Here is a 27,227-nt window from a genome sequence, read left to right on the forward strand (position 1 = left end):
ATAGGCTGCGGCTGCGGGGCTCCCTCCTCGGCGGGCTGGGCTGGAGGGATGACAAAGCAGCCGTGGCGGCGGCCAGCCCAGCTCAGCCCTCCCCTTCCTTGTCGTCCTCCTCTTCCTCAGGCTGCCCAGCAGCGCCGCTGTTATGGCAACCAGCCCGCCTCGCCGGAGGAGCCGATGATGGAGCAGCGGCCATGGCCCGAGCGGCGGCAGGAGCAGCGGGAACCGAGGGAGGCGGCGGGAGCGGCGCGGGGGCCGCGGTGGCGGCGGCGGGGGAGCGGCCGTCGGGGGAGCCGGCGGAGCTGTCCCTGGAGGAGGTGCTGAAGTCTTACGAGCAGCCCATCAACGAGGAGCAGGCCTGGGCCGTGTGCTTCCAGTGCTGCCGCGGGCTGCTGCAGCCCGGCCCCGTCGAAGAAGGCGCGTCCGAGCAGGAGGCGCGCCGCTGGGGGCCCGCCGGGCGCATCCGCGGCACCGCCGACATCCGCCTGCACCGGGACGGCGCCGTCTCCGCCTGCGGCGAGTACGGCGTGGCCGGTGAGTGGGGCGCGAGCCGGGCCGAACAACCCACAAGGGCGGCGGCGGGGCTGGAGCGAGGGGAGCCCCCCCCCGACTCGGGCAAAGCAACCTTCTCGTCGGTTTCTGCTGGGCTGTCCGGGAAAAAGCTTTAGGGACGGAGGCGCTTTGGAGGGACTGCGGCTGAGCGCTCGGCCCCTCCCCCGTCTTCTCAGCCCGCAGGGATTAAGTTGGGGGGGGGAGCTTTTAGCTAGAGCTAAACGCACCGCGAGTGCTTGAGGGGGGAGAAGCAAAGAGGGCTTCTGTGTCCCGCAGTCCCGTAGCCACCCCCCTATTCACCTGCCGGTCCCTACCTGAGAGGCTAGTGGGCGGGTGTGTCCAGAGCTCTAGACATAACGGGGAGGTGGGGGGGACGATTCCTTGGCAAGGGAAGAGCCAACAACTGAACTGCCGGGCTAGTACCCTCCTTTCCTTTCACCCTCTTTTCCTTTAAAAAAAAAAAAGTCTGGAAGTATTCATTGGTGATTTGCTTTTGTGATTCCTGTTTTAGAATCTACTAATATAATAGTGAAGCCCTCCAAGTACATCTAAGCATGTATATGTGTGTGCTTTTTTTCCCCTTTCTGAGCCTAAGATGTGTTCCAGAAGTAAACAAAAAAGTGTTATGGTGGGAAGTGAAATCTTCCTTCGGCAAGATAAGGGGCATGTAAAGACTCTCCATTAAAAAACAACAACCTGGACTTGTTGTTTCTGAAGGGTAAAAGGTTTTAACAATTTGGTTGGTTCTGAATATCTCAAGGGAAGAACTGGAGGTGAATTGTGGATGGGGCCAGCCTCTCCCCATGTGCTAACTTAAAGCTGTTTTCTTTGAGCCTGAAAGCAGCCTGTTCCCAAGTAGACAGAGGGAATCCTAAAGTCATCAATCTGTCAGATGTGATGGCATTTGAGGACATCCTGTTTTGTAGGAGTTGGTCTCTGTGCATTTTGTGTTCCTGCTGATCCTTGCATATAAACAGACAAAACTTAATTCTTTGGAAAGGAAATTGAGAAGCAGAGAGGAATTAATGCAGGTTAAGTAAGCTGAAGGGACTGTTTTCTACATGCTCTCACTTCTGTGAATCAAAAGATTGTGTGTGTGTGGTCTCCACTTGAAGGTGAAAGGCACTTAAACTGCAGGAAGGTAGATACAATATCATCATGCTTTAAAACCAAACCAAACAAGCCTCCTAATGGAAGACCCACCAGGTATGTTGCGACTGCCTTAAGCACTGCAAGGCTGTCCCAGGGCCAGCGCTAACATGAGGGAAGATGAAGCAACTACTGCAGGTGGCAAATGATATGGAGTGGGCAGAACTGTGTGTGCCCTACACCCTGCTTAAACTAACCTGCTGCCTTTGAGTGCAATTGTGGAAATCTAAGAAAGCTGTCAGTCTGGTTGACTTTTGTACGCGGGGGCGGGGAGGTGCAATCTTGGCCATCTCAGGCAGCAAAATGTCTTGGACCGCCCACACGTTGCTGTAGAAGAGCATTTTCCTTTTTAAAAGTTTTAGCACTGTTTTATTTGGAAATTAAAGCTATACTTATTGTGATAACATGACTTAATATAGCAGCATATTAACAAATCCTTATCCAAATTAATTATATAGTTTTATTAGGTGTTACCCAACCTATTTGCATGCTTTTCTTTTAAAGCAAACCTCTTCCCTGCCCCACCCCTCCCCCACTTGCCTGCTGTCACGCAAGTCCAAAGTCTAAGCTTCTCTGTGCACCTGCAAACTGGGTGGGGATCCTGGATTGTAGTAAGTCCTGGATTATCTTTCATGTGTGAGCAAAGAGATCAAAGTATCTCCCAAGGGCACACTTCACATCCTTGGTATGTTTATGATGTGTGTAATTACACCAACAGCCAACACAAATCTGCTGCAATTTGCGGAGTGTTCTCATGTGCTAGCATAAACACAAGCCATTCAGTGCTTGAGTCACGCTGCTTGCCTTCATCATTTAGTACATCCATGCAAGGCAGGTGTAGATGTTTAAGAGCTATAGATTCTGCCTTGTTATCTGTCTCCAGGGTAGGGAAGTGTTTTGGCCCCAAGGGGTGAGCCAGGCCCTGTGTGGCCTCAGGGACATCAATGTTTGGGTGCTTAGCATCTCACAGTCACCAACCACACAGCAGGTGATGAGTGAATTGTGTATTGAATCACTGCAAAGCTGCTCCCTTTGTGGCTTCTCTGAAATGCAGCAGAGGATACGTTCCCACCAGCGATGCACATAACTAATGCATGCACACATTCATTTACGCTCTTGCATGCATCTCAAGGCTTGGGGCAGGCAGGAAGAGCTGCAGTAGACATTTTACCTGGAAACCCACTGAAGGGTTTTGGGAATCAAATGTGAAAGCTACAATATGTATAAAACATCAAAAACAACATGATATGAAAGCTATCAGCAGAACTAAAAGAGACAGGATGTGTGTGACATGAAAGAGGCATGAAAAAGGAATTAAAGAGCCCAGGGGGAAGGGGGGGGGGCTTTGACTGGCAGCACTGAAATGACATCAGTGAAGCCTGTGGAGAGCATTGCACAGTCAGGAGGCCACCAGCAAGAAGGCCCTTTCCCCTGCAGCCTGTTGACACACCTTAGATGACGGGGCAGCCAAAGGACAGCCTCTACTGAAGGTCTTAGAGTGGGGTATCTAGTGTGGTGTCCTCCAAATGTTGTCAGACTTAAACTCTAAGCAGCCAGCATGACCAATGATCAGAGCTGATGGGAGCTGTAGTCCAACATCTGGAGGACCACAGGTTCCCAATTCCTGTCTTGGAGTATGGGCAGGCAGGTGTTGAGATTAGGTTTTAGACTACAACTCCCATCACCCCGTCCATTGTCTGCTGACTGAGGTTGATAACAGTTGCAGTCCAAAAATTCTGGAGGGCACCAGGTTAGCGATGGATGATGTTGGATTTACCAGTGAAATGAATGCAGGAAACTGACATGCATGTACCCTGGGTTCTCTTTCAGCTGCTTATCTCTCTCAGTGGGAAAAAAAATGCACTTCTTGCCTAGTTCAAACAAGCTGGGGACTTACAGGTTCTGGGCAGGTTGGCATCCTGCCATGTTTCCTGTTGGAGGCAAATTGCTGCTTGAATATGAAATTCAACAAAACCAAGGAGGTTCCATCTCTGCAAACAGCTACTGCTCTTTATCTAGCCATGCCAGTAATTATTTATATTTTTTAAGAATGTGTCCTGAAGTTAGGCTCCAGCTATCAGGCAGCAGCTTGTTCCTTTTGGCATCCTGAGTTCTTACGTTGTTAACTTGGTGTTCTCAGCCCATAAGCAGAGGGTCTCTAAGGAAGCTGAATGTTGGAAGATTCGAAACAGACAAAAGGAAGTGCCTCTTCACACAGCACATGGTTAAAACAGTAATGGAAATCGCTCCCACCAAGGGCAGCAATGGCCACCAACTTGGATGACTTTGAAAGAGGATTAGACAAATTCACAGATGTAAAGACTATCAATGCCTGTTAGTCACGATGGCTATGTTCTGCTTGCGCTATTGGTGGGTGCAGTATTGCTCTGGATACCAGTTGTTGGGAATCACAAGTTGTGAGGGTGCTGTTGCGCTCAGGTCCTGCTTACAAGCTTCCCAGAGGCATCAGCCTGGCCACTGTGAGAACAGGATACTGGATTAGGCGGGCTATTGCCCTGATCCAGGAGGATCTTATTATGTTCTTATGTGTGTGCTGCACATATATATACTTACCACCCCCTCAGTTCCCTTTATGCATCGGATGAATCCTGTTGTCCACAAAAGCTCTTGACTTCACAGCTTTATTCTGTGCTCTGTCCCCCGAAGCCCCATTCCCCACTTAAGGTAGGTCTGTGGTGGATGGAAACAAGAGGCAGGATGAGCATGTCTGTCTGACACTCATGTGCTTTGTACGGAACTTGTGTCAAGAGGGAAGGGCCATGGCTCAGTGGAAGAACATCTTCCTTGCATGCAGAAGGCCCCAGGTCCCATCCTCTCCTCACCATCTCCAGGTAGGGCTGGGAATGTCTTCTGCCTGAAACCCCAGAGAACCAGGTCTATGTAGATTATCCTGAGCTAGGTGGACCAATGCCATGGTCCAGCTTCCTAATAGTAATTCAAAAAGAATTAAGGCAGCAATATCATGACTTCCTCTGTGCATCTGTCCCTTTTGTGTGTGACTCTCCTGTTGTACAGCTGAAGAAATAACAATGAGGATGTGCCTACATGCGAAGAATTGAGATGTTTTCAACTTCAAAGCCACTGTCCTGTTGTCTATATTTGACAACCTTATTGTCCTAAGCTTCATATATCTGAGTCAGTTTGGCTGCTGCTACTTTACCGATCCTCACCAACAGGCACCGAAATCCTTTCCATTGTGCTCATCCCCCAGAAAGCACTTCACAATCCCCCATGTTTTGACATCTCTCTGGTGTCTGCAAAGGCAGGTAGCAATTCTGTTTCAAAACTCTAACTCTTTCCGGCTAATCCCAAGAGAATGAAATACTGGAAGGAATGCATGGGGAAGGTAATTGTTTTCTGTTTTGATGTTCTTTGTCATGTATGAAAACTCTGAAAGAATAAGAGATGCCTGGAGGGACAAAGCAGAACGGAACCTTTTGCCTTTGTCCTTGCAGGGGCTGCAGCTGGTTGCGTTGGAGTCTGCAGGAGTAGCTATTGCTGATCTGCTTGTTCTGATAATATTTACTTAGAAGCATTACACAGAGTGCCTTAAAAACTGGTCTGCCCGGTTCTGGGCTATACATAGCCTAGCCTATGATTGTCAGCAGCTACTAAAGGGTCACTGACTTCTTGACCTTCAACCAACGATGCAAAGCGAAGGTGACTCTTTTGGTGCATTTAAATCATTCCAGCCCAAGAGCTCTCTCTCTCTGCCCACAGGCACCACTGATGTTTTAGTGGGGAGGAGGCCAAGAATTGCATCAGTTTAATGGTCCCTGAAGGAACACGGTGATGAACAGTAGCAGTATATAGCAAGGAATCTTTGCTGCAGTAGAGAGAAGCTCAGTTCCTAGCATGTTACTTTCCAGCATCCATGGTATCCTGAAAACCTTGCTTGATATAGCTAGGGGTGTTTCCAGAAGGACATTTCTTAAAAATCATATATGGGGAGTTCAGATCTGATTTCTACGTGTGTGAGAGTCGCACTTTGCTTCCCACAGTTTCCCATCCACACTAGAGCTTGATGGGATGTATCTGTGCTGAGCTGCTTTGCTCCTCCTCTCTGCCATGCCTCCCCTGCCCCCTCTACCTTTTCTGTTCTGAACATAAGAAGAGCCTGCTGGATCAGATCAGGGGCCCATCTAGTCCAGCATCCTGTTCTCACAGTAGCCAACCTGATGCCTGCAGAAAACCTGCAAGCAGGAGCTGAGCAGAAGAGCATCTTCCCCTCCTGTGGTTTCTAGCAACTGTTACTTGGAAGCATTTCTGCCTCCAACTGTGGAGGCAGAGCATAACCATCCCGGCTAGTATCCTCTGATAGCCCTCTCCTCCATGAATTTGTCTAATACTATTTGAGAGCCATTCAAGCTTGTGGACAACATCGCTGCCTCCTGTGGGAGCAAGTTCCATAGTTTTAACTATGTACAGCATGAATAAGTCCTGACTCTTTTGGACACACCTGCAGGTATTTTTGCATCTGTGTGCACTTCTGAAAAAAACAACCCACTGGAAGTCTGCAAGACCAAATGTAACCAGCCTTTAGTTATCACACTTAACAGTTGTTAAAATGCAGACTTGTGCTTTTGAGGAGGGTGCAAGTTTTCCCATTATTTAAAAAATAATCTTAATGGTGAACCCTTGCACAAGAACAATGTTTAGTTATATCAATCTGCAGTTTGATTTGATGAAGGTGTGATGGGTAAGCAATATCAAATAATAATAATAATAATAATAATAATAATAATAATAATAATAATAATACCCAGTAGGCCTCTGTAACCATTAACAACACAACCACCTGCCTTCCTCAGCCCACCCCAAAACAAAGCAGCAATTAAATACTGGAACGAAGAATCTTGTGCAAGACCAGCATATAATTTTGCGAAGTGTTTTTAAGTCTTGATGTATGGCACTTTCTGCTGCAATCCCCTGCATGTTCTGTGTGGAGATTCTGAGAGAGCAGATCCTCTGAAATCCAGAGGATTTTCTGTTGAAATCCAGGTGTGTTTTCAGTCTGTGGAATGTAGGCATGCTTGCAGATTGTGCTCACGTAAGGAGCAAATGGAAATAGGGGCATGGCCTTAGAAAAAGGCTACTCAAAGTGGTGGTCCACAGAATAGTGCCAGTCCATAAGCCATCAGCTGCCAGTCTATGAAAACCTCATCACAACTCAAGTTGGGTGAGATGCCCCAGAGACCAATATGGTGCTGGTTCCTGACACATAGGGGCGGGGGGTAGGAATTGCTGGTCTGCCACATCAGATAGTTTGAGAATCAAAAATAAACTCTGTTACAAATGACTGGGTTGGTTCCCCACCCCTTATCTTTTTTCCTTTGTCCATCAAAGAGTTGTGTAAAGCTCTAAACCTTGCTTGTATCTACTTCAATCTAATTTAAATATACTATTTACATACTGTCTCCTGCCCTTTTGAGACCAACAGAGAAACTATAGTGACTGAATTTCCATGTTAGGGACATTTTAATGCCAAATGCAAAGAGAAATATTTCCTGCTTAGCCTCTGCAGTTCCTCTTTCAGGGACTGGTTGATAATGGAACTGGAGTCAAGGGTGAATTGTGATATATGAGAGATACTAGGAACTGAGAGAGGGGCAAATCCATTCACCAGCTGACTTTGTGCCCCTTTTAGAAGGATGCAAATCTGAGCTGCTGCTGCTACTTTCTTTCTTTGTGTGTCTGGGTTTTTAAAAAGTTCTTCTGCCACAGAATTGCTGTGTGGTGCTGCCTACAGAGATGTTTAGGCGATGCCTTAATTTCTCTGAAATGTCTCGGAGTTGCTGAGAATCTGCTGAGTCTGTTAGACTGCGCTTTGCTGATGTGGCTGCCCTAGCAAGTTATGCCTCTTTAACAGCTTTTGCTCCTGTTGTCCTGCTGATAAATGGAATACAAGACACTTGCTCCATTCATGTGGCTGTATGAAGCCATGCTCAGCTTTCTTCCAATGCAAGGCAGCCAATCTGGTGCAGCTCCAGATATTTTGGAGGATGATTCCCATCATCCCCAAGTAGGATGGGACCTGTGCAGTCCACATCTGGAGGGCAGCATGTTGCCTCCCCCCACACATCCTAGAGGTAGGGCAAGCTTCCCCAATCTGGTGGTCTCCAAGTATTTAAGGCTACAGCTCCCACCTGCCCCAGCCAGGACAGCCATTTCCTACTATAATATCTCTCAGCCGTGATGGGAGTTGTCCAAAATATTTAGAGGGCACCAGCTTGAGGAGGGTTGTAGTATTTGCAAAATTTTGAGAGCATTGATTGTTGGCTTGGAAGTACCTCTAAATAGAGATGGCTTATTTGAGCCTTCTTTCCCCAGCACCTCTTGGACAGAGCGATGATGGGAAGGCACTTAAACAGAAATAACAATAGGCTATATTGTTCTGATTTATATCCTCAGACCTTTGCCCATAATATTCCTCAGAGCAGCTTACAATCCTTTTCAGTATACAGTAAAAACAACTTTTTGTTGTTGTAAGAAGCGCTGCCGCCACCACCACCACCAGGACTACCCTTCCTCCACCACCTGCAACCAAACAAACCCCAAACCAGTCTAAACAGCATTGGGCAGCCCTGCAGAAAGCATCCTCGACCTCTGTGCTACGCGTGCTAAGAGAGAAGGAGAGCTTCACCCTTCAGTGTCACTAGAGACAAGAGGCACTTGTGCGGGCCAGGTTGACCTCTCTGCAGGGCAGCCTATAAGTGGCTCATTGATTGGGGAAATGGCAGGAAATGGGGGTCTGAGCTCCCTCGGGTCACAGGGGGCATGGCAGCAAAGTGGCTCTGAAGCACTGCGGACAATTATGGAAAATGGAGCAGGGGGAGCCTGGCTTAACTGCTTTATCCCTGCCTGGGAATGAAAACCTGCTCCATTTAGTGCTCTTCCTCCCCCCCCCCAAAAAAATAAGGCTCTGCATTCATAAATGGCAGATTCTCTGAGGACTGTGTCCCCAAGTGGGTGATTTAATGGCTTGCCTTTTCAGGGCTAATTTCTGTCTTGCCAAAGATGCACTTGGAAAACCACTTTCTGCCCCAGAGAGCCTCTTATTTGCCTTTTTGACTGTTGGTGCACCAGCTGCCACGTGTCTTTTTTTCTGTTTTGTTTCTTTTCCAAACTCCCACAACTCGTGCATTTTTGCTTCTTCCCCTCCCACCTCTTGATATTTGGAGTTCACAGCCTGTCCCTTGCAGAAGAGGAGGAGGCTGCTGCTGCTGTTCTTTTAATATTTATAGGCAAACCCTGATTGTTCATGTTTCATGTGTACACTTGAGCCTGATCCTACAGGTGCAGCAGACAGAGACTTTCAGCCATGCAGACTTCCACCACCCCTTCTTTACCTGTGTGACTCTCCATGATGATTCACTGCCAGCCAGCCAGGACTGAAGAAGGCAGTACTTAAAAGGCACATTTGGGCTTGGAGAAGAAGTAGTGTGTGCTGGTGTATAAAACAGAAAATCATCATCAGTACAATGACAAGCCATAGTTCTACCTCACCATGGAGGGTAAAGCAAGAATAAACGGAGTTTGTAATTATTATAATACCTTTATTTATACCCCACCTTTTTCCCTGACAGGGACTCAAGGCAGCTTACAAATAACATAGGAACAGCTAAAAACATAGCAGGGTGAGAGAGTCATTAAAAACATTTAAACACCAATAGAATAAAAACTAAAGGAACAGGAAAAGAGAGAAGATTTCTTTTCTTCTGACCAATGAAAAGAGACTTGAGGGGAAACTGATGAGATCTCAAGTCCCCATAAAAATAGCCACTGGAAGTTAGTTTTTGTTTTAAAGAGTTTGGGGAGAGGAAGAAGCATTACTGGGCAGTTGGCTTGGATAGAGTTTCCCAGTCTTAAATCAGCTTGGCTTGGGACAGAGAAACTGTGGCTGTGGGGAAAGGGGAATACTACTCGTTGCCCTCTGACCATAAGAGATGTGAGTGTTTTTTATGTCGGTGTGGTTCAGTCTGGCCTTCATCAGGTAATGTGTTACACGCATGATGCTGAGTGGGCTTTCTGTGAGCACCCCAGTGCTGTAGTTGAGCCAGCCATTCATTATCTTTGAGAGAGCTGTGGCTTTGGCACCACCTCCCTTAATGCACTGAAATATTAATCTCTTACCCTTGGACTTGGTTCTTAAGCTGTCCTGTAGGCCTCTTTGGACAGTGTCTACAGCACCCTTTGTATTTCTGTCTGGTCTGTAGTAGCAGGGAATATGGGCTTCTGCTTTGATAAGGGAAGGAGGCTGGCTTGGAATCCTACAAAGGTGGCCAGGTGAATCTGCGTCTTTTGAGTCTGGCCTGGCTCTTGTGGTTGGGAAGAATGTGTGTATATGTGGGGCATATGAACAACAAGGTGATATAACAACCCCAACTTGACAATATGGGATATTGCAGCAATCTTAATGGTGTCGTTTTCCTCTTGCAGAGCTCCCATTGACTTTGACACCCTCTGCTGAAGCACAGGTATGTTGTCGATTCCCTCCTAGGAAATAAGGGGTCACTGAAACTTGCCCCCGAAAGCCAGCATTATTGGATCGTTCTGGTGACCTGCTAAAAAGCTTTTATCTCAGGATGTGGGTGAAGTCATTCTGCCTTCAGCCAGTTGAAAGACAGCATAGATTTTAAGAGATCAGTGCAGAAAACCTCAGTCTGCTAAGAACATAAGAGCTCTGGAGCTGGATCAGGCGAAAGAAAGACCCCACCTTCTGGTATTATGAGAGAGGGAGAAATATGTCTTCTGCAGGCCATGCATTTCATTTAAAAGCTCCTATCATGCCTTTCCAACTTTATGGAAAGTGCTTTAAAGTGGTGCAAACAGAACCCTTCTGATTCCGAGTGATTTCTGTGTGTCCTTCTCCTGAGAAGACCTCTGGGAGAGGCTCTTTCCTCTCCCTTCCTCCCCCCCTTCCCAAACTCAAAGCAGCTGCAGCTCCACCATCAGCCCATCTCTCCTGGGTGCCTGTCGCCTTGGTAGCTAAGCCCAGGGACCAGTGCTCAAGCAATGAATAATTCACAAATGCTGAAGCATAACAATATTTAATGAGCTGTCCCAGGCCGAATCAAGTCCCTCCTTGATCCCATTAGAAATGGCCAAAATGGTAGCTGGGAGACTGGGGTAGTTTGGCTTCAGACGGGCCGGGAACCAAAAGCAGCCAGCAAGGGAGATCCTTTGGCAGGTGCCATGCACCTGCCGGATCTGGTTTGGAGATCTTACAAGGGTGGAGTTTAGGCCCTTTTTATCTCTTTGCACACCCTGAACATGTGTGTCTCCCTCTCCCTCTTTCCCCACGTCCTCCTCTTGGCTCAGCTCAACTTGACATGACAGTATCTTTGTTTTTCGTCTATCAATGTACACCCCTTCCCTTTATGGCTGCCCACCCCCCGCTCAAGTTTCCCACAGGGGAAGGAAGCCAGCTAACAGTGCAGCTTCTGTTTCTGCTCAGAGACTCTTGGCTCTCTACATCAACCCTGCTCCCTGCGGGGGGCTCATGTTCCCCTTGACTTCTAGATAATGGAGCCCTGGTGTTCATGGTGCAGAGAGCAAGGAAAACAGGAGGGGGGCCGGAATGCACATCTTTGTTTGGGAAATAAAATGAATTGTTTTAAAAAATCATTTCAGTAAATCTCCAGTACCATGGTACCTTGGGTTACATACGCTTCAGGTTACAGATGCTTCAGGTTACAGACTCCGCTAACCCAGAAATAGTACCTTGGGTTAAGAACTTTGCTTCAGGATGAGAACAGAAATTGTGCTCTGGCAGTGCAGTGGCAGCAGCGGGAGGCCCCATTAGCTAACGTGGTGCTTCAGGTTAAAAACAGTTTCAGGTTAAGAACGGACCTCTGGAACGAATTAAGTACGTAACCAGAGGTACCACTGTAATACCAACCATAACAACAAGAACAGTATACAACACAATACCTGCAACTAAGTGTTGCAGTATATCCTCCCTCTCAAAAGGAGTGCTCCTGTTCAGAGTTCCAGCCAGATACCGCCTCTGAGAAGGGCATCCCACTCCCCCCCCCGACATGGCACCCGGGGCGCACTGCCCCCCGCCCCCCCTTGCGACTCCACTGGCTACATGTAGCCACATCTTCTGTTGATTTGTCTAATCCGCTATGAAAGCCATTCAAGTTGGTGGCCATCACTTAATCTTGTATCTTAATGGCATAATCTCACCTAAACAACCTTTTTGCCTTAACCACCTGTGTCCTTTTGCTTGCAGATGGTGCAGTCTCTCGGCTTTGCAATCTACCGAGCACTGGACTGGGGTCTGGATGAGAATGAGGAACGAGAGCTCAGCCCTGAACTGGAGCGGCTTATTGACTTGATGGCTAACAGCGATTCAGAGGACAGTGGCTGTGCCACAGCAGACGAAGGCTATGGCGGGCAGGAGGAGGAAGAGGAGGCCGTGGCAGAGGGCACCCTGAGGGCCGTGTGCACCTTCAGCCAAGCCATGCGGCTCTGTGCTATGCGCCTCACCCAGCCCCAGGAAGCTGAGGCCCACTACCAGGCTGTCTGCAGAGCCCTCTTCCTGGAGACGGTTGAACTGAAGGCTTTTCTGGCCAAGATTCGCGATGCCAAGGAGGTGAGCATTGCAGTGGGCTGTGTTGTCCTTGCCACATGGGCATTGATGGGAGGGCATGCATGGCAGCATCAGCGCTGCTTGGCCCCAGGAAGGAGCATGCGTGCGCTTGTGACATGTTGTCTGCTTGTAAGGGTTGTCAGAGATTTCTGTTGGAAATGGAAACAGGAGTGGAAGTGGCTGGTGTTCTCTTGTTCGTCCCATGCCCAGAATGGAAATCAAACTATGGCATAGAGTCTATATTCACTACTGGCACTTCCAGTCCACAAATGATGCATAGTCTATTACTCTCCCCCACCCCAATTTACATTGCATTTCCTTTGCACTGAGATGAATGGGCTGGAATAATGTGACTACTATACAGCTTATATATTTTATGTAATCAATTGCATAATTTACATAATCCTCCTACCACCGACAGTGAAACCCATAATGCAGTTTTTGGTAGAAAACAAACTGCAGCAGAAAGGAAGCAGTGCTGCTTGTGATGAATGTAGGGTGGGACGTAGCCCTCTTGCATCCCTACTATTCACATGGCAGCTTGGAGAGTTACACAGAGACATGTCTCTGCCTGCAAGAAACTAACAGTTTTAAAAATGCAGCAGGGAAAACAGAGAAAGGGAGAGTCAAGGGAGGAAAGGAAGATTTGGGGTAAACGACAAACTACAAGCCTTTAGCTTGATTGGAGTTAAGGACATGCTCCATACATGACAGCATTGCAGCTTTGTTGGAAGATGCACTCCATGGATTACGGCTTCACTGCTTTTTGCCTGAAGCTGCAACATGGATGAACTTCCTACACAGCAGCTAGAGGAAGAATAAGGATGCTCCAAACCCTGCACCCACCTGTATCTGCAGAGCAGTGACCTTGTTGCTCTGGGAAGGGGAGGCATCAATTGTCTGTAGAGCTGCAGCTGTTGTTAAAGAGGCTGTTTTCTGCCTCATTGAGCTTATGAGGCTGCTCCTTCTGCCTGTCAGCCTGATGATGGCACCTGTGTGTCCCAGCTTGGTCTGTGTGCAGGCTGCCTAAGTTGCGATGGGTAGGCTGGGAAGAGGGGGCGTTCTGGTGGCAGTTGCAGAACAGGGTAGATAGGGATGATGATCCCGTGGGTGTCAGAGAAGGGAAGCTGTATCTGGGCTGGAGCACAAAGGAGGCGGCTGAGTAGTTAACAGCACCTGGGCTGGGGAAGACGGATTCAGTGGAGACTGACTTCCCTACATCCTCGTGCATTGGTGATGCATGTTGCAATTCCTAGTTGCTGGCAAGGGGCAGTTTTCTTAAAATGTCTGGGGTTCCCTGGCTTTTGTTCTGTTGGGCTTTTTTAGTTTTTTTTTAAGCAATATTATCCCGCATAAGTCCTTGGAATTTGATAGTTAACAATCTAAGGCTGTGATCACACCATACACTTAAAGCACATCCCCCTTTCAACAACCCCCTGCCCAAATAATCCTGGAAACAGTAGTTTTATCCCTCAGAGAACTATAATTCCCAGCACCCTTAACAAACTACAACTCCCAGGATTCTTTGGTTGGGTAGGGGAACTGTGCTTTAAATGTATGCTGTGTACACAGCCTTAGTCACTAAGCTTGCTGATTAATGAACAGTGACATTTCCCACCTTGTGCAGACTCTCCAAGAATTCCAGGGGAGGGAGTAGGCAGTGGGCCACATCCTGATGCACCACTTGTCCTTCCTTCTCTACCCAGTTCCTGGTCTCTCACGTGCAGCCCATCCCAGTTGTGTAAACACAGATCCTTCCATGAGAATTAGGCACCTTCCCTACTTCCTTCAGCTGTTTCCTTGTATAGACTCGCTGGGCTGCTGTAAAAAACCAGCAGCAACAGCACCTCCTTCTGGCCAGTATCTCTGATTGGCAGCAACCTCTAGCCTACTGAGCTGCCCTCGTAGAATCTCAGGGAAGCTTTTCTTCTGGGAATGGGCGGAGCAGCAATTTGCATTCCTCTCATTCCAAAGCTTCTAAATGACACACCTGCAAAGAGACATCACCTGTCTCCTGGGAGGAATAAAGGAGGGCAGGCAGGCAGGCAGGCAATGCTTTCACCTGGCTCTTCCAGCACAAAATAATAAGTGACATCCTTGTGGGCTTGTCTCATGGGCAGAAACCTATTAACGCTAATTAACTCATTGCTAATTAATAACTCTACAGCCAAACAGTTCAGAAGGGATCATGAGCTACTCTAGGAAATGATTTCGTGGAGACCCAGAATTCCTCCTGGCACATTTTTGTCTCTCTGGAGGGGTGAAGTCTGGCCATCCCTGCCCTTCCTGGAGATGAAATGTAACACAGCTCTTCACAGCCACTGTCCTTAAGTCAGGGATGGAGAACATGTGTGTCTGTCAGCTGCTGTTAGATGCCTAACTCCCATCAGCCCAGTGGGAGTTATTATTAATATGTTAGAGGAATTAGTGGTTAATAAGATAAATGCCCTGTTTACAGTTTAGTTCTTCATTTGATAACCGCGGCCTCTGCCTGTTCCATCTGTCTGCAGTAGAAATGTGATGTGGGTTTCTCTAGCGGGAGCTGACAAAAATACATTGCAGATTTGTTAAGTGGAAATAACTGTTTGTACAATCGCATCCCAGTAAAGCAGCTTGGTGGCCGTAGGACACCAAAAATATGGCCCTGTGGCAATTAGTGTCTTTTTGGGTGGTGGATCTCAGTAGATTTCACATCCTGACAGAATCTAGAAAAACTAACAAGTCCCCCTGGGCTGTTGGTCAAAGGGCCTGTATTCCACTGCCACTCTCATTGGCGACACTCTCTGGGGAGATGGCTGAGTGGCCTGTGCAGAAGGAAAAGCTAGCCTGTTTTTGTTTCTTGTGGTGTGCAGATGCTGACGAAGCTGAAGGATGAGGACGAGAAGCTGACGGACCGATCAGCTGCAGATCTAGACAACCTGAGGAACACAGACTGGGTACAGAGTGATGGGGATGGGTGGGATGGGGGAGTGTCACCTGGATAAATGGCTGGTGGCTCTGGGCTAGCCCCAGTGGGCTAACCATGGCAAGAGCTTCAAAGCTGGCCAGTCAACTTCAGTTTCTTTTCCTTGGACTAATCCTGGGGCTGCCAGGAGAGGCGCCCTGCATGCTGGTCCTGCTAGGTGTGGCATCAATTGCTACTCCAGCTTCACCTGCTCCAAACTGGGGGAGATTGCAAGGAGGGAATGTATGGGCCGTGTGTGTGTGTGTGTGTGTGCTGGGGGGCTATGTGGCACAATGGCCTTAGGTAGAGTTCCCCAAGGTGGACCCAAAGATGGATTGCAGAGGCTCTTTCTGGGGGAGGAAGGGGCACGAGGTTCATGCCAAGCCATTTTTCGTCAGCGACTGATATTTCTCTGCCGGCTGCAGGCTCGGCTGTGGGTCCAGCTAATGAGGGAGCTCCGCAATGGAGTCAAGCTCAAGAAGGTCCAGGAGAAGCAGTTCAACCCCTTGCCCACTGAGTACCAGCTGACGCCCTTTGAGATGCTGATGCAGGACATCCGGGCCCGCAACTATAAGCTCCGCAAGGTCATGGTGAGTGAGGTGGGTGGGTAGGTGTCCCTGGCTGTTTTGATCACTGCAGCAATAGGGCCCCTTTTTCTTTTCCTTTTTGTCTCTACCCCTGCCTACACCTCCCAAAGCCTGGTCCTGCTGGACTGTGTAAAGTGACAGGGAAATGCCCTGGGAAGAGTGGGATAACACCTGCTTTGACATCAGTGCCATCTAACCTCCCCACAAACAAATCAGAATGAATGCTCAATAAACAGGTTGCTCGGAAGCACCTTCCCAGTGTGTGGCTCCTGGGAGTCAGCAGGTAACTGGCTCTGCCCCCTGAGCCACCTGTTTTGGTTCCCCCTGATGGACCCACTAACAGGGGGATTCCCACAAGCCTCAAGTCTGCCCATGTCTGGGCCATAGACCGAATCCATCCATCATGCTCGGAAATATTTCCAGAGACCCTCTCGGGAGGGAGCTAAAACTGGTAGGATCACACATGTAGCTGTTCACACTTTCAGAGCTTCATACGGCATTCACCAAATGCAAAACTGGGGACAGGACAGGTGCTGGGAAAGAGGAACACTTGGATAGCATCCAGCTGCTAATTCTTCCTCTTTGGGGCATCTACCAGGTGGACGGCGACATTCCTCCCAAGGTGAAGAAGGATGCACATGAGCTTATCCTTGACTTCATAAGATCTCGGCCGCCCCTGAGACAGGTAGGTGGAAAAGGTTATTCTCAGGAAGAAGCCCCCTGCCCCCAGTTTTGGGTTGGTCCTGTAGCCTGGCAGGGGTTTGGTTTTGGATCCGGGGAACCAAACATTATGAACTTAAGAGGCTGCTGATTCCCTAGCCTAGCAGATTGGCAGGGGACTCTCCCGGTTATTTACCCACTGTTTTGCAATCTCCATCTAATTTGTGGGTGGTTCAACTATTGGGAAACCCTTTGAGAACCTCATGCCAATAAGGAGTGTGGTCAAGGTGGGCATGGCCACCTAAGGTGTGTCTACACAGTGTCTGCAAGAGAGGAATGGGCATCTTAGGTCACACTCTGGGTCCCTCCAGTGTTTTCTTCTTAGGGGGACTGTGCTGTGCGAGGAAAGAGGATCCTCCTGTGAAACTCTATTTACTTTTTCCTTGCCACTGCTGTGTGACTGCCACTGGCAAAATCACGAGGGGTCTCAGGTTGGGCAGGCAAATAAATGCCGGTGGGGATGGGCAGACCTTGCCCACTGGCCAACAGTTTGCCACCTCTATCTCAACTGGCTGTGCCAGGGCTTGATCCTGGGGCTCTTCTGTAAGCTGAGAGCGTGTGCCCTGCAACTTGACCGATGGGGATTATACTTGGACATGTGGAACTTCTTGTGCAGTTGCTGTATCTTGGTTACTCTGTCACCTTAGTTTTGTGGGATCAACATTCCTTATGGATCCTTAATAAGGAAGGTGGCAATTAACTATATAGCCCTTCTGAAAATGAAAAACTGCCCTTCCGACCTGGCTGCAGGCTTCGGAACGGAGGCTGCGCCCCATTCCTCAGAAGCAGAGGACGATCCATGAGAAAATCCTGGAGGAGATCAAGCAGGAAAGGAAGCTCCGGCCTGTGGCATCACGGCACCAGAATCAGAAAGGTAAGCCTGCGATGATGAGAAAGGCTAAGGGGAATCCTTAATGCTAGTGTGCAACATGTTCATCAGTAAGTACATGGGGCCATTCAGGCCATATTTGTATAAGGTATTTGTATGCCACTATCATTCACATTTCGATGCTGGGTCCAGAAATTATGTGGGAAATGGGAGGGGCAAAAGTTGGGACCTAAGTTATTGGGTCCAGTGGGAAACTCTGAACTCAACAGTGCAAATCTCAGAAATGTCTAAGTGATCAAAAAACCTGGAACAACTGCAGAGATTCCGTTTTGTGGAACCAGCTGTTACTGGGACTGGTGGAAGATGGCTTTGAAGCTGTCTGAATGTCTTGGATCAGCCAAAACATACGGAGGGCACCAGGTTAGGGAAGTAGAGTTAGTTACACAAAACACTCTCCAATGAGAGGAGAAATGTCAGTCATGTGCCCAGTGTATTCCAAGGGTGGTACTCAATGCTAGTCCTGCTCAGAGTAACGAACATGACTAAGTAATTTCAATAGGTTTAGTATTCAACTCCAGATAGATTTTTTTTTAATAAAAAGGAGAAGCAATGTCAAAATATTCAATATGTCTAGCAATTTATAGATAGAAAGGGGCTGTATCCAATGTTCGTCCTACTCAGAGTAGACCCATTGAAAGTAATGAGCATTTTAAAGATGTTTCATCACTTGCTGTTTTCCTCCCTGGGCTTCTTTGGGTGGAGAGGTGGGATATAAATAAATTGGGCACATTAATTTCAGTGGGTCTTCTCTGAATGGGATTTAGGTGGCCACAACTCTAGAAGTTGTTGTGCTGCTACTGGGCCCTCATGGTGCTGCCATCCTTGTTCTTCTCCTCTTCCAGGGTTTGGCTCCCTCCCCTGCATCCTGAATGCCTGCTCCAGCAATGTGACCTCAACTTCCTGCATCAACCTCTCAGATGTCTCCGACGCCAATGCCCTGCCCCAGCGCCAGAGGCCTAGGGTCTTGCTGAAGGCTCCCACGCTGGCAGAGATGGAGGAGATGTTGACCTCGGAGGTGAGAACCAAGCTTTTTGCCTCTCTTGACACCTTCAGGAAGAAGAGTTCTTTAGCCTGCAGGAACTGGTGCTGTGCTGCAATGGAGACCCTTTGCCACCCTATTGCTCCTTGGTCCCAGCCACCATGTTGTCTTGTACTGCACATGGCGCCCGGAGGTGTCTGTAAATGGTGGGGATGCACTTTGTGGTGGTGCCTGTGGAATCAGCCTTCAACTGCATTGCCTGATGTTACCAGTTGGCAGTAGGGATGGAGGATAAATTAGATTTTGTTGGCATTTTAACGAGAAGTTACCTAATGCACACTTCCTGAACCGAAATAATTACCCTTTTAAATTTGTACTGCTACAAATTTTGCAATGCAGTTCTCCAGCCAAACAGTCATGCATATATGAAGGGGAAGTGAGCATTGCAATACATAACATACAAAAATGCATTATGTTAGAGAAAATTGCTTGCAGAAGTGTACATATTAGTCAAAGTGGCATACGAAAGGAAAGTCACACTGAAATGCTGATTTTTCAAGAGGATTAAAAAATATATTATTTAAAAACCACAAACTGCTGCATAAATGCGGAAAAAATTAGAAAACTGAAATGGGCAGATTCACCCATCTCTGCCAGTCTCTGGAATTACAAACTTGAGAGTGTTGTTGTTCTCATGTCCTGCTTGTGGGCTTCTCATTTGATTGGGTGCTGTAAGAGCAGATCCTGGAGTAGATGCTATGCCCGCCCGCCCCCCAGCCTGACCCAGCTGCTGCAGAGATTTCCTGATGTTCTTGGGGTCAAAAGCCATTCCCTCAAGTGTGACCTCTTGCATTGATGAATACACCTATTCCTGCTCCCTTTTCTCTGCAGGAGGAAGACTCTCCAAGCTCCGAGGCTGTACAGGAACCAGGTCCACTGATGCCCCTGAAGCGTGACCGCTCCTTCTCGGAGCAAGACTTGGCCCAGTTTCAGAGTGAAAGCGGTGGTGGCCAGCCTGACTCAGAGTATTTGGGACCCAGCGGGTCTGAACCGAGACCCCGCTCAGGTACCGAGAGCCCTGCATGGACCAGCATGGAAAATACGGGCAAGTGCACTCCCCACCCCCCACCCCCGCTTTCCAACTCCACCCAAGCCTTTCTTCCTAACTCTCCACACACTGACACTCTGGTTCTAAGTTGGTTAAATGCATGGTGTGTTTGCAACCTAAGGGACCCAGCAGCTCTGCACTAAAATAGCATGAGTCCTGCACTGACCAATGTGGAGGAAATGGGCAAGTCTGTCTCTGTCTGTCTCTCAACGTGCACATATACCAAGATGGCACTGACTCTGGTCTTGTTGGCATTCTGTCTTCGTCCTCCAGGTTCAGTTCCAGCCAGCTACCAGCAGGCTCCCTGTGGTGCCAGTCCTTTCCCCCCCAAGCATGGCGTCCTCAGCTCTGTGGACGAGAAGTCAGAGGCTGGTTCCAGTACTGCCTCAGATGTCAACTTGAAATATTTGTGGCTGGTAAGTATTCGGTATGAATCAAACTCTCATGGAGTGTGGTGTTCCTGTGCAGTGGGTAAACTCCCAGCCTCTTGATGTGAGGCTGGACAGGGAAGGAGACCTGTTCCCTGTCCCGGTCTTAGTCTGGCATCCCCCAAATGTGCAGTAAGCTGAGATGTTGTCACAACCTGGATGAAAACTTGCCTAGAATGAATGGCATGGGTGGAAGGGAGGGAGAACTGCAAGGTACCTGTAAGGTTTGGAGCATGGGCCCAGAGACTCAGATTTGCCTAAAATACACTTATGCTAATTTATATGTATAGATACAGATTTACAAGTTAAATATGTCACAAAAAGCAAACCAGACAATATCTCTGCTCCAGATCACTCCAAATAAGTTCTTCCTTTTCCTCCCACCCCAGACAGCCCCAAATTGGTTCCTCTGCCTTTAATTAATTTCCTTATGGACACTGCTCCAGATAGTCCCCTTCATTTAGTTCATTCATTAGCCCCAAAACATTGAGAGATAAAGTCATCTTAAATTAATGTATTCCTCCAATTAATATTACACCACCAAAATGCTTGTGGCACTCAGGAAAAAGGTTTGGAGCCTGAGCCCCTTTCCTCCACAGCCTTATCAACACCCCAGTGGGTGGTCTGAATACACACTATGGGAAAGATCTGTCTGTTTCAGTTTTCTCAGGTTCCCATTTTTTCAATCTGCTGGAAACAATTTAAAGAACAGCGTCATATACTTAGAGCCACCCCTGATTTAAGGGCTCTTCCGCTGAAGTAATAGGTGCAGATCCAAGTTTTGCTCTCCTGTTAAAAAGGAGCTAGCAGGGGAAGAAAGACTTGGTCAGAGTGAACAATACTGGGCTAGTTGGACCAACAGCCTGGTGGTCAAAGGTGGCTCCTATGTCCTTCTGTTCTCTCCTCTCTCCAGCAGGAGTTCAGCCACCCTGTGGAGAGCCTGGCACTCACTGTGGAGGAGATGATCAATGTGCGGCGGGTGTTGGTGAAAGCAGAGATGGAGAAGTTCTTGCAGAGCAAGGAGCTGTACAGCAGCCTGAAGAAAGGGAAGGTGAGAGTTGGAGGATGTGGGATTGGGTGTCTGTGTATGCTGCTGAGCAGGGGCCTCTTGCATTGAACAATAGTCAGCTTGGAAGCTCAAGTGTCTCCTTTCCCCCTCCCCTCTCACCACTCAGATCTGCTGCTGCTGCAAAACCAAGTTTGCTCTGTTTTCCTGGCCCCCGACTTGCCTGTTCTGCAAGAGGTGAGCAAGCTCTGTTTGTGTGGTCTAGGCTCAGGAGTGTTGTTGGTTGATGGCTGCTGAAGGGGCTCCTTCCTTTGATCTGATGTTGGTTTCCCCTTTTTGGTTTTAGGTCTGTCTGCAGCTCCTGTAGTCTAAAGGTAAGAGACTCTTGGCTCTGCCCATGACAGGAATATTCCCCCTGGTGCAAGAGCAAAAGGTGAGCCCACTTGTGGCTCAGAAGATGGTTTTCTCCCATCTTCTGAAGATCTACACCGGATTAGGGCCATCCAGGTGTCATTGGACTCCAACTCCCATCAGCCCCAGCCAGTATTGTCCATGGCTAAGAATGATGGGAGCTGTAGATTGAAAACAGGTCCCCTATCCCTGACCTACAATAAACATCTCGTTCAAAATACAGTAGGATACAGTGCAGGCCCTTGCTGTGGTGATGATTCCCTGTCATGACAGTGATGTTCAGTGCTCCTGCTCTTCACCTTTGCTGAGAACCTTTCTTTCTTATGTCCTCCTAGATCAAGATGCCTTCAAAGAAGCTTGCCCATATCCCTGTCTATGCCCTGGGCTTTGAGACCCTTCCAGGCTCGTTGGGTACAAGGGCACCTCCATTCCGGAGGAGGGAGGCTTTCCAGTAAGTAGGACCCCCGCGCACTCTCTGCAGCTGTCTCCCCCACCCTCAGTTCATTCATGAAGACACTGTGCTCTGTATGATTCCTGGTGGAGTTAAGGGCCTTAAATAGAACAGTGCAACTTTTTTCAACCCCCATTCCTCTTTCATCCAGGATTGGAGACAACAGGCCTTACTTCGTTGCAAATGCTTAGGGAGAGAAATTTGCCATTGCAAATTTTATGTGGCCTTAGCCAGGTCCAAGAAGGATATGAGGTGGCAAAGTTTCTCCCAGGGCACTTGTGTGCTCACAATTCTATGAATACACCACAAAAGACTGGATTAGTTTTCTTTTAAATAAATTTTCTACTATTTATGGGGGTAAGCTTGTTTGCAGAGGTCTTACTTGAGCTACAGGGGGCTGAGAGTTGATACAGCTGAGCAGCAGAGCTCTGCATAGAGTGGAGTTGGTACCATCTCTCTGTCTTCTTGAAATCAGGAAGACATTTGAAAGCTGAGGAGGCTGGGGTTGTTTGCAAGATGGGATTCAGGTGGCTTTAGAAATGAGTTACTACTGCTACTATTAATGGACTGAACTAAATAGTTGCACTAGTGGGAGCCAGCACAGAGAGTCTCACTAGTGCAACTGGGCATTCCTTCCATGCTCCTCCCCCACAAATTAGCCATGGGGAGTTGAAAGTACCACCAGAATAGTGCATGATGGGAGGAGAGTGGAGTTCATTCCACCATGAAATTGGAAATGCTTACGCCAATGGAACTATTCCCTTAGCACAAATCCACCTAATAATAATTGTCATCAATATTATCATCATCACTCACCTTTCCATCAGGGAGCTCAAATTGGGGTACTTTGTGGCTCTCCCCTCCCCATTTTATCCTCACAAACAACCCTGTGAGGTAGACTAGGCTGAGAGGTAGGCTAGGCAGTGCACTTCATGCCTGAGTGGGGATTTGAACCCTTATCCTGCCTGCCAGCCCAGTGTTCTAGCTGCTACGTCAGTGTCGTTATCCTAGCTCAGCCAGGGGGCTGTCAGTCACCAGGCTTAGTTGTCTTTCTTGGGGCATTTGTGACGGATCCCCCTCTGCCCCCACCCCACTTGCCTTTCCAGCTCCTTGCAGGGCACACGCTGGCGCAGCGTGGAGGAGGAATTCCCGTACATCTATGCGCATGGCTCTGTGCTCAAGGATGTTTGCAGCGACTGTTCCGGGTTCGTCACAGATGTCGTCAGCTCCAGCCGCAAGAGCATGGACATCCTGAACACCACCCCGTGCAGGAGCCGCAAGACCCAGTCCCTTTACATCCCTTCCAGTTAAATGACCCTCCTCTGCTGCTGGTCTCCTCCACAAGCCCCCTGCCCTCTGCACCCAACCTTCATTCTTTGATCCTCTGTATTTCCCAGCCCCCAGCAAGGAGGATGCAGGTGCTCTCTGGCCAAGGAAGCTTCAGCTGGCTTTGTCTGGACTTGTTGCCTCCTGGCTTCCTTGCTTCTCTGTCCAGCCCATCTCCTCCTTTCCCTCCATCCCAGCCTCCCATGAACATCCCCTGCCTGGCCTGCGTGCGTGTGTACATATATACATAACCTTATAGAGACACTATATTTATATCTGTCGATCAGCTGCTGTGGTCCATGGGCTACGTTTGGTCTGGGAATGCCCCTGCTTGGCAAACGAGGACTCTGCTGAAGTCTTCCCAACCACCCACCTTTTTTGGATTGTAAGAAAGATGGATTTGGGGCAGGATAATTCCAGAGTGTTTGGAAGCCTGGCCATCTAAGTTGCTGCAAATGCAACCTTGAAATCCCAGATGCAGCCACCCCAGAGGATGACCTTGTTCCCTTGAGGGCTCTGCCCTTTCAGTCATACTAGTAAGAGAAGCTCTCTCTGAGATGTCTTACCTGTGCAGCTTCTAGTCTTATGGGAAGCAGGCCCATTGTGCCATGACCTGTCTGCTGCTTTCCAATATCTTCCTCCAAGCTGTTTCTCTGCCCCCCCCCCCGCCCTTCTCGGTGATGTCTTGATTATCTGCTCCCTCCCAGCACCAAGCAGCAGGAGGTGCTTTTTAAAATGTGTTCAGACTATCATTGTCTGTTTTCTAATCCCTAGTTTTTTTGGGCTCCTTGGGTTTAGGAGGCAAGGGGTAATTTTTGTAATCATTTAGACAAAGGCTGAACATTTCCCACACAGTGGGTTTTGTGTGGCTGCCAGAACTACAGTTGGGGGGTTGCATGGCTGCTAGGGATGAGCCAGGCACCGACAAGAGTATCAGCTGTGTGTGGCAGGATCCTGCAGGCAATGTCTCCTCGTGCAGAACAGGACTCTGGCTCTCCAAAAGCTGATAAGATGAGCAGTCTATTTCCACATGTCCCATTCCCCCACTCCATTCAGGATTGCCTTGAAAATAGAAAACAGGTGCACAAAGGAGCTCTCCCTGTGAGGACAGAATGAAAGCCAGATCCAGCCCATGCCAGGCCTGGGCTAGGGTGAGTCTTGCCACTGCCCTTAAGAGAATTTGGAGAGAGGAGATTGGGATATGCAGGGCTGCCCCTGAGTCTTTCAACCACCTTCCCTGTCAAACCTGCTGCTGTGGTGGCCGGCACATGTAAATTGGCTGTGCCATGGCATCCTGAGCTCATCTTCCCTTGATAGCTAATTTCCAAACCCTGGAAGCACCCCAAAAACAGAGGCTGTAAATGCAAAATCCACAGCCCTAGTATGCCAAATTAGCACATCAGCACTATACATTTAAAACACTATGGTACTACTTTAAATAGTCTTGGCTTCCCCCAAGGAATCCCGGGGCATGTAGTTTGTTAAGCGTACTTAAGAGTTCTGAAGAGACTCCCATTCCCCTCACAGAGCCACAATTCCCAGCATTGTTTAACAATCAATCCTTTGCAGGGAATTCTGGGAACTGTAGCTGGGGGGTGGGATGCAGGTTGTCTTATACCACTCAGCACCCTTGACAAACTACACTTCCCAGGGTCCTTTAGGAGAAGCCATAATTGCTTAAAGCAGTATGATACTGTTTCATATGTATAGTGTAGATGGGGCCAGAGACTATTGAGTGTGGCTAGCGGAATGGGGAGTGGATCAATTTATCTTTGACAGGTGGATAGAAAAGGGTCTTGCTTCTCCTACCCTTTTGTCTTTTCCCTGGATCGGTTTTATTCAACCTGGAAGGCAGCACTTCTGCCGTCTCTGGTCTGCTTATTTCTGCCAGGGATGATGACAGATCTGCCTTTGAATGTTCAAGTGTGAGACCAGGCTGGGATAAGCTAAATTCCTCGCTAGCAATGGCAGCCCAGTCTTCTTCCACCAGTGAACCATTCAGTCTTCCGAGCAGCAAAGACAGCCAATACCCTGTGGCTCCCTAAGGATGCAATTTATTATGGTATAAGCCAAAGGTAGACAACATGGTGTCCTCTGGGAGTGGTGGACCACAACTCCCATCAGCCCTATCCAGCATGGCTAATGGACAGAAATGATGAGAACTGTAGTCTACCACATATGAAAGGTACCCCAACATACGTTTTCATGGACTAGTGGACCACTGCATCTGACAAAGTGGATTTCTAGTCCCCAAAAGCTGATGCCATAATGAATGAAGTCTTCAAAGTGCCACAGGACACTATTTTTTATTTTATTTTTTTGGTTATATTTAGCCTTGTAGCTCTGGGCTTTATTCTGTGGCATGTGCCATGGGCTGCAAGGTGCCAGCCTGGTGTTGCCCATTTGTCCTGTTGAGAAAGTGGGCTTCAGCACTGCCACTTGGGTTTGGCAAGAGCCTCCATGGCTCCATTCCTGCATGTCACCTACCCACAGTGGCTCTGCTGCTCAGGATCTCAACCGGCCACTTAAGACAACCTTGGACCACTTCTGTGGCTCAGAACTAGCACCATCTCCTGCCAAGCCTGCACACAGTCTCAAAAGCTGCACACACACACACTCTCTCTCCCCCCTTCCTCTTCCTGCCCCAGGGGACGTAACTGCTTCCTAAAATGCCACTAGTTTTGTGTATAGCACCATAAGAGCTCCACATTTTGTATCTTGCCAATACTTGCAAACGCCAAATATACAGTTCATGCAGTCGGTGCTTTACAGTGGAACAGACTGTGTACCTGCAGGTGCACAGCTGGATGTGCAAATACCTACTTGTACAACCAGTCGGTTATGGGGTGAGGATTGAGTGCTTGTCAATTTGCACATGATGCAAGTGGAAAAAGCAAGGACTGAGTTACACAGGGGATTGAGAGAGGACATTGTAGAAACAAATCAGGTGGAGTGTTATGAGGGTCAAAGAGGAAGCCAGGTGTTTGCAGGTGATTGCTCAAGCCTGTTTTTCCTCGGTGCTGAGAAAGGAAGGTAATCCAGCTATAGGAACCGCTAGTGCTTTTCACTGCCACTGCCACTGCTACTTCTATTGCTGTTTGTGCCAATCTGCTTGCTTGGAGTCTTGCCTTGGCTGCATCGTGCTGGCTGCTGCCTCTGGAGTTCAACATGCCTTATCACCCTGCTCACCTTCTTTGCAATAATTCATTGCACTCTGTGTCAAAAGGGGTGTGTGTGCTCCCTCCTTTTTCTTGTATGTTCTGCCTGCACTTACTCTCCCCCTCAACCAATGTTTTATACGCAGCCTGTATTGTAAAGAGTTGTAAATAAAATGTAAAGTGAAACTGATCTGGTGGTGTGGCCTTGCTAATAAACACCTCTGGGCAGTGAGAGGTTTCAGATTCATCCAGCTCTAGTGGTGACTGATGGTGCTTTCCGTGATATATATATTTGTACATATATAAGGGGTTGAGTGGGAGCATTAAGACTCCAAGAAATCCTGTTCCACAATACCGTAACTTTGGATTCTCAGTGAGCAAGTCAGGCCTCTACACCTCTTCCCAGCTCCAGACCCAAGACTGCCAGATTCTGTTGTTCTCTTTCACACCTTCATGATGTCAGAGGCTGAGATCTCCTACCTGAGTGACAGCTTTCTCTCTAGAAACTGAGAAGTGGCTTCCAGGTGTGCCTATATATGCAACAACGTCCTGGATGAATAAAAAAGCAATAATCCAAACAGATAATTTCTATTCTTAGTCCTAAATATTTTTATTGCCATTTTCCTTTTTACAGTGTCTCCCAGTTACAAGGAGTGTGATAGCAAAAATCTGAAATAGCATTTTGATAAAATAGAAATCACTGTTAGTTATTTCTCTTACACTTCTAAATGAAGTAACAGTGCCTATCACCCAATTTACTGCACTCTGTAGCTCAGGAGGAAAAACAAGAGCAACAACAACAACAGAATATACAAGATCACTGTGGTATTTATACATGTTTCTACATTTCCCAAGCTTGAATGAGCAGTTTCTTTGGAAAGCCAACTAAATTAATAAAAGGCCA

At 48.2% G+C, this 27,227-nt stretch overlaps 1 protein-coding gene across 3 annotated transcripts; it reads left to right on the plus strand.

Annotated features, from left to right (window-relative positions):
• On the plus strand, window positions 1-26,513 carry SPIRE2 (spire type actin nucleation factor 2). Of its 3 annotated transcripts, none has more exons than XM_083626255.1 (15): window positions 1-531; window positions 10,159-10,196; window positions 11,957-12,319; window positions 15,169-15,252; window positions 15,686-15,850; window positions 16,446-16,532; window positions 17,318-17,441; window positions 18,299-18,471; window positions 19,327-19,540; window positions 19,817-19,959; window positions 20,885-21,022; window positions 21,147-21,214; window positions 21,324-21,351; window positions 21,724-21,839; window positions 22,946-26,513. In XM_083626255.1, exons 1-15 carry the CDS (start codon window positions 192-194, stop codon window positions 23,148-23,150), a joined length of 2,286 nt encoding a protein of 761 aa, XP_083482381.1. In that variant the 5' UTR covers window positions 1-191; the 3' UTR covers window positions 23,151-26,513. The 3 variants fall into 3 exon arrangements, with proteins under 3 accessions (XP_083482381.1, XP_083482379.1, XP_083482380.1); XM_083626253.1 differs by having other exon boundaries at window positions 71-531; window positions 20,888-21,022; XM_083626254.1 differs by having other exon boundaries at window positions 71-531; window positions 19,327-19,501.
• The last annotated feature ends 714 nt before the right edge of the window (window positions 26,514-27,227 follow it).

This window comes from Podarcis filfolensis, assembly GCF_964270895.1.
Source record: "Podarcis filfolensis genome assembly, chromosome: 8".
NCBI lineage: Eukaryota > Metazoa > Chordata > Lepidosauria > Squamata > Lacertidae > Podarcis > Podarcis filfolensis.